This window comes from Somniosus microcephalus, chromosome 29, assembly GCF_052327205.1.
Source record: "Somniosus microcephalus isolate GS21.2 chromosome 29, FLI_Smic_1.0, whole genome shotgun sequence".
Classification (NCBI taxonomy): domain Eukaryota; kingdom Metazoa; phylum Chordata; class Chondrichthyes; order Squaliformes; family Somniosidae; genus Somniosus; species Somniosus microcephalus.
The window spans coordinates 19,962,767-19,969,771 of NC_141015.1; the positions used below are offsets into that span (position 1 = coordinate 19,962,767).

General features: G+C 42.7%; 1 protein-coding gene across 2 annotated transcripts; it reads right to left on the reverse strand.

Annotated features, from left to right (window-relative positions):
- Positions 1-1,168: 1,168 nt before the first annotated feature.
- LOC147098521 (steroidogenic acute regulatory protein-like) lies at positions 1,169-5,815 on the reverse strand. 2 transcript variants are annotated; one of them, XM_085970075.1, is made up of 7 exons: positions 5,752-5,815; positions 5,331-5,447; positions 4,493-4,638; positions 3,114-3,272; positions 2,835-3,019; positions 2,633-2,726; positions 1,169-1,776 (listed from the first exon to the last, which is right to left on the reverse strand). In XM_085970075.1, exons 1-7 carry the CDS (start codon positions 5,813-5,815, stop codon positions 1,666-1,668), a joined length of 876 nt encoding a protein of 291 aa, XP_085826201.1. In that variant the 3' UTR covers positions 1,169-1,665. The 2 variants fall into 2 exon arrangements, with proteins under 2 accessions (XP_085826201.1, XP_085826200.1); XM_085970074.1 differs by lacking the exon at positions 5,752-5,815 and having other exon boundaries at positions 5,331-5,563.
- Between the last annotated feature and the right edge of the window lie 1,190 nt (positions 5,816-7,005).

The window sequence follows — 7,005 nt, forward strand, 5'->3', positions numbered from 1 at the left end:
ATCATCCAGGATTGGCATCCCATCCACCAACTAAAACATCTACTCCACCACTGCGTAACGTGGCTGCAGTGTGTGCCATCTACAAGATGCACTGCAGCAAGACACCATGCCACTTCAAAAGCACCTCCCAAACCTGTGACCTCCACCACCTAGGGCAAGGGCAGCAGGTGCATTAGAACACCTCCAAGTTCCCCTACAAGTCACCCAGTATCCCAACTTGGACATATATTGCCGTTCCTTCATTGTCAGTGGCTCAAAATCCCAGAATTCCCTATGTAACAGCAATGTGGGAGTACCTTCACCACAGATTGCAGCAGTTCAAAAAGAAGGCTCACCACCACTTTTTCAAGGGCAACCAGGGATGAGCAATGCCCACATCCTGAGAATGAATAAAATAATGCTTGAATGCCAAGAAGGTAAATGCCTAATTGGCTAGGTAACTTGGAACAAGTATTTAATTGCCAAATTACTGCTTATAAAGTCAGTTTTGGTCACCTTATTTAAGGAGGGATATACTTGCATTGGAGGATGTTCAGCTAAGGTTCACTGGGTTGATTCCTGGGATGAAGGGGTTATCTTATGAGGAAAGGTTGGGTCTATACTCATTGGAGTTTAGAAAAATGAGAGGTGATCTTATTGAAACATACAAGATTCTGAGGGGGCTTGACAGGATAGATACGGAGAGGATAGTTCCAGAACTCGGGGGCATAGTTTCAGAATAAGGGGTCGCCCATTTAAGACGGAGATGAGGAGGAATTTCTTCTCTGAGGGTCGTGAGTCTTTGGAATTCTCTACCCCAGAGAGCTGTGGAGGCTGAGTCAGTGAATATATTCAAGGCGGAGAAAGACAGATATTTGGGATACAGGGGCGTCAAGGGTTATGGGGAACAGGCAGGAAAGTGGAGTGGAGGCCAAGATCAGATCAGCCATGATCTTATTGAACGGTGGAGCAGGCTCGAGGGGCCGAATGGCTTACTCCTGCTCCTATTTCTTATGTTTTCACAGGGCTGAAAGCCATCCGTAGTGCTATAAGTCCCAGTCGATGCTGCCATCACTATATTCATAGTTTTCTACTCCTGTTGATTTAAACCTCTATCGGTACCAGCAGCAGGAAACATACCAATGAAGCTTTTACTACATTTGAATGAATAAAAACAAAAATGCAAAGATCCTGAACTGCAAGCAGTTTACTGACAAAATCTTTCAAGTAATCAGAAATAAATTAATAATAACATTATCACAAAAATAGCAGCAAATCACGCCAGCCCTACACAATTTGTCACAGTCCTCAGTCACTTCAGATTAGTTGCACTTCAAGTACTGCTTACACCTTCTGAAATATTAACACAGCTATTGAAACAGTCTGATATTTTGGCTGTGCTTTTACAGAATAGATGCATGTATCGTCAGATGCTTGCATGAGTTCCACAAAGTATTCTCTTTTCTTCACCTTGCAATTGTGCACTTGGAAGTATTTTGCAGAATATATAAATGACTTGTCTCAAGTATTTAATGCCACAGCGAACCTACAGGCAATTTTCCTCCAAGCCTTGATTCATTGCTATGAAATATCTTTTGCTACAGCACATCAGCTAACCGATCAACTGTAAGGTGCCTTCTAGTGATTCCATTTCTATCTGCATTGCTCTTGTTGCTCCCTATGAATTCAGCAGGATACAGAGAACGAACTAGTGGAGAGTTGCTGGCGTAAGTGTTCTGCAAAATCCACCTGTGCCTGTGACAATGCTTGATTGATGAGGGACTTTGGCAGCCAACCCTGCTTAAAAAAAAAAAAAAAAAAAAAATTTAAAAAAAATTTAAAAATATATACATCTTAAGTAAGGAGTTCCAACATTTTATCAAGGGTATGCGAAAACAGACATGTTCACTTAAGTGTAGACTATTTAAAGAGAAACTACCGGTCTTAATAGTTATAATTTTTTATTTCTAATTCCTAAAATTGTTTTATAACAACAGCTAACACAATAATGATCGTACGATGCAGTTAGTTCCTCTGATGAGCTTAATACATCGTTTGCTGTGATACCAAGCCATGCAGATCAGGAAGATTCCCAGAGTCTATATCTAGACTGCACTAAGTTGATTCCAATGAAGGCGCTACAATTGGAATCAGTATCTCTCTCCCCCTGCTTTTCCACCCCCACCCACCAGCTAGGGAAGGCTAAATACAGCCTGAGGTCTTGCTCTAGCTCATTATTCAGTGACCACACCTGCTAGAAAGTTGTATGCGTTTGGATGTCATGATCATGCTGGGATGCGAGGCTGCCCATGGTTCAATAACTGACCCTAAGGGTGAAATCTTTTGAGACCCCCACACCAATTGGCGGAGCCATGCACACAACAGGTGGCTGGTTGGAAAACTATGGGTGCAGTTCCCGCAGCCTTCTGATAAGCTGCTTGCTGCGTGCAAGGCCCAGCCAATGGTGTGGGGATTCGGAAGATTTTGTTCTAACCCTTTAGGCTCGTATATAAAGAATGGCCACTTGGGTGGGATGCCAAACCAGTGCCAGTGCATTTTGAACATCTGTTACAGCTGACAGAGGAGAAGCAGTGAGAGACAAGCCTGGAGGAAAAACTGGAAGTAGAAACACAACATAGAACAACAAACTAACCTTAAGATCCATGCTGAGAAGCCAAGTAAATTGAGTCTTGTTCTTGTCGTTGCCTGCTGGATGTAGGATAATACAGGAAGGCCCAGTTTCAGCTCTGTTGGGAGAAAAGATGTCTTAGAAATCATTGTTTCACGTTTTTAGCTATTTGCAATAGAAGCCTGTTTGAATGAGTTGATCTCAATTTTCTGTAGCTGTTCCGTACCTTACAAAGCCTTTCTGTGGTGGCATGAACTTGGATTCTGTAGCTATTCCAGCCAAGTAGCAATATGACCCTTCTTTCCAGCAATGCCTCACGCTCACAAAGTCTCTCCTTCCAATGATGTTTCCAGCTGTGTCTCCCATGATTTCATGAGTTACCATGGTTTCTTTACCAATTTTTTGGAGGACCTGAATGAAATGTTAAGAAACATTTGTCAAAATTATATTCCCAGGCAAGCTATCCAAAGTGTGTTGAATGTATAAAGGGTTCCAGTTAACCTACATGTAAGTGTTTGACGCTTGGATTCCACAAGCTCATTTGCTCTATTTTTTCATACAGTTCGTTATGCACATGTTCCATAGTTGCATCCAGAACAGCCTCAAATTTGAAGACCTTTCCAGTTCCGGGTAGAACTTTGCTCACAACATTGTCACCATTCTCCTGAAAGAAAAGAGGTAAGTATTCCTTATTAAAACCAATGATCTTCACTCTCCACCACAGTTTTGTCCCAACTCGCCACTCTTCATCTGTGAGCCTGGACAGTGAGCGTTGGCAAGTTATTCAACCTTGGAGGCATCATAGCTGACCTCGACCCTGATCTCACCCAACATACATGCAGCAGGAGACACTATAGCGAGTAGAAATAGCAACCCAGGATGACTTTTATCCATCATAGCCTAGGGGTAAGGACCAATTTTAACACCTTCAATTCCACTCCAGCTACGATAATAACTCAAACATAGAAACATAGAAGATAGGAGCAGGAGTAGGCCATTCGGCCCCTCGAGCTTGCTCCACCATTTAATGAGATCATGGCTGATCATCCAAATTCAGTACCCTGTCCCTGCTTTCTCCCCATATCCCTTGATCCCTTTAGCCTTAAGAAATATATCTAACCCCTTCTTGAATATATTTAATGGATTGGCCTCAACTGCCTTTTGTGGTAGAGAATTCCACAGGTTCACCACTCTCTGGGTGAAGAAATTCCTCCTCATCTCTGTCCTAAATGGCTTACCCCTTATTTTTAGACTGTGACCCCTGGTTCTGGACTCCCCCGCCATCGGGAACATCCTTCCTGCATCTAGTCTGTCTAGTCCTGTTAGAATTTTATAAGTTTCAATGAGATCCCCTCTCATTCTTCTAAACTCCAGCGAATATAAGCCCAATCGACACAATCTCTCCTCATACGTCATTCCTGCCATCCCAGGTATCAGTCTGGTGAATCTTCGCTGCACTCCCTCCATGGCAAGAACATCCTTCCTCAGATAAGGCGACCAAAACTGCACACAATACTTAAGGTGTGGTCTCACCAAGGCCCTGTACAACTGCAGCAAGACATCCTTGCTCCTGTACTCGAATCCTCTCGCTATGAAGGCCAACTTAGATCAGGCATCAAACCTGACTCCTTCCAAGTCTGCAGGGCTCAGTACCATCATTCTAGCCGCCTTCTCAATGTGTTAAATTAAAACAAATGCTTTGGCACCATAATACTGTGACCAATAAGACTGAACAACGTGACTTACTGAACCCTCCTTAGAGGCTTGGGTAATTCAGCAACTACTTTTAATGTACAACTAATTCAATCATGCCAGTAGAGTCGTTAACAATCAGATTCCTTTGGTCACTCGTTTCAAAGGATTCAGCAATAGGAAGAAAATTACCATTTTGATTTCCGTTGTCCATCCAGCATCCTGGTTTAAAATGCCCAGAGCCTTTTGTAAAGCTTCTTCCCCTTGCTTAACGTAGGACAATTCTTCTGTGTTGAGAGTCCTGTTTATTTCCAGCCTTTCATCTTCTACCTTGAAAGCTGTGATAAAACCAAAAAAGTGAGATAAACAGTACTTTTGTTAGCATACACTTCACCTACGCTCCCTCCCCAATACTTTTCTCCTCTATACTTTTTAAGTGGTGACTAGTTTGGAAAACATTCCTTGGGCCTCGTCCAAGTACACATTCTATCAGGCTAAATATGGTAGTTGCTGGCTATTGAACCGTGGATGCATCACAGCCAAGCCTGATCCTGCCCTCTCCCTCGCCTGTGTGTTTTCATAGGAACAGGAGTAGGCCATTCAGCTCCTCGAGCCTGTTCCGCCATTCAATTAAATCATGGCTAATCTGTATCTTACCTCCATCTACCCGCCTTGCCTAACAACAATTCTATCGATGCAGTAACCAGGGGTTACTGAACATCCATCAACAGAAGCAGGTAATCTGGTCAAATGGTACCCCCTCCCCAGCCTAGTGGCACTGAGCCCTAAGCTGCTCCTATACTGCTGCTCAAGCCGAGGTGAGCTGCCTCGGTTACATCCAAGGCCCGAATCTAGGACCTTCATGCTCTGTGTGGCTCACTGCCAGCACCATTAAAGAAGCCGTGCATTTTATTATCGTCGCATTATTGCCGGGAACACCAGAGCGTGGAATTACCCTTAACAGATATTGTGGAGTCTTGCAGTTAATACCTCAGCAATACAAAAAGAGTGTGTCAAAATAAATGCATACCTTTGTGAAGGTTCCTTTTCTGGGCTAGAATATCCCAGGTGCCTGGCAGAAAATAGTCTTTTATTTTCATTCTTCTCAGTTCATGTGCTAGTGCGGCCACTGCTGTTCTTTTCAAACCTGCATGAGAAAGGAAATTGAAAAGGTTCAAATAAATCCTTTTAACCTGGCTTAGTGCATCAAAGCCTCGCACACCAGAGATAGGCATGTAAGTTATTACAGTCTGTTCCTCTTAATTAAAGTTTGCTTCATTCAAAGTATCTTGTACTTAAATCTTAACATTAAAATTCCCACTTTACATTACTTGTATTGCTTAATTCAAATTATTTGATTGGCGTTTCAGTGTAAAAAAAAAATCTTTGAATTACCAGCAGACTGTACACATATTGCAAGATACTTAGTTTCAAAAAGGGCATTCATTTACCTGTCATGTTCCTGAATTGCTGATGTGAGATTCCACAACATAGTTTGAATGTTGCTGGTAACATGGCTTTCAGGCAATTTCCTGCTCTGTTCTGAGCTTTGTGCTTCGCTTGTACAGTTGCTGTGCCTTTATACTAATTGCACGAAGGCCAGCATTTCAGATAAGAAAACTGCAGATAGATACCCACCAGATGAATAGAGCATTCAAGGACAGAAGCAGAGGGAGCAATGAATGTAGCACTATCACAGGTCATTCTGCGATAGTCTCCTGAGTAATATACAGTACTGTGCAAGAAGAATTATTCACTGATGGCCGTAAGAAATTTGTTTATATTATTTGAATAAAGCACAAAGTGTTATTTGAATAAAACAAAAGGGCTTGCGGCTGGAGGAGAACTTGGAGTGGGAGGTGGAGGATCTAGTTGTCGTGGTCCACGTAGGAACCAACGACATAGGTAGAACTAGGAATGAGGTTCTGCTGAGGGAGTTTGAGGAGCTAGGATCCAAATTAAAAAGCAAAACCTCAAAGGTAATAATCTCATAGAAACATAGAAAAATAGGAGCAGGAGTAGGCCATTCGGCCCTTCGAGCCTGCTCTGCCATTCAATCTCTGGATTGTTACCTGAGCCACGCACAAATTGGCACAGATTCGAGGTTTAAATGCGTGGCTCAAAGAGTGGTGTGGGAGGAAGGGGTTTTGGTTCATGGAGCATTGGCACCAGTACTGGGGAAATAGGAAGCTGTTCTGTTGGGACGGGCTCCACTTAAATTGGGCTGGGACCAGTGTCCTGGTGAACCGAATAACTAGGGCAGTAGCCAGGACTTTTAACTAATGAAGGGAGGGTGGGAGGATTCAGGAAAGAGTACTGTCAAGGTTCTAGAGCAGAGTAAAGTAGAGTTTTGGGTAAAAATAAGCACCAGTGACTAAGGTGAAACCAGGGAAAAATAGAAATAAGCCAAAGCTATAGGCACTATATCTGAATGCGCGAAGCATTCACAACTAAATAGATGAATTAATAGCACAGATAGAAATTAATAGGTTTGATTTAATAGCCATTACGGAGATGTCGTTGCAGTGTGGCCAAGGTTGTGAACTAAATATTCCAGGATACTTAATTTTTTAGAAGAGATAAACAAAATGGAAAAGGAGGAGGGGTAGCGCTGATAATAAAGGATGGGATAAGGACAGTAGAGAGAAAGGATCTTAGCTCCGAAAATCAAGAAGTAGAATCAGTTTGGGTGGAGCTAAGAAAGA

What these genes read in the sequence shown, in the direction of transcription:
- LOC147098521 (XM_085970074.1), bottom strand. Translation starts at nt 5,535, where the DNA reads ATGCCTATCTCTGGTGTGCGAGGCTTTGATGCACTAAGCCAGGTTAAA. An exon ending in GGACAACGGAAATCAAAATG is followed by an intron (nt 3,273 to 4,492) that starts GTAATTTTCTTC and finishes CTTTTCTTTCAG; the next exon opens with GAGAATGGTGACAATGTTGT. An exon ending in CCACAGAAAGGCTTTGTAAG is followed by an intron (nt 2,727 to 2,834) that starts GTACGGAACAGC and finishes TTCTCCCAACAG; the next exon opens with AGCTGAAACTGGGCCTTCCT.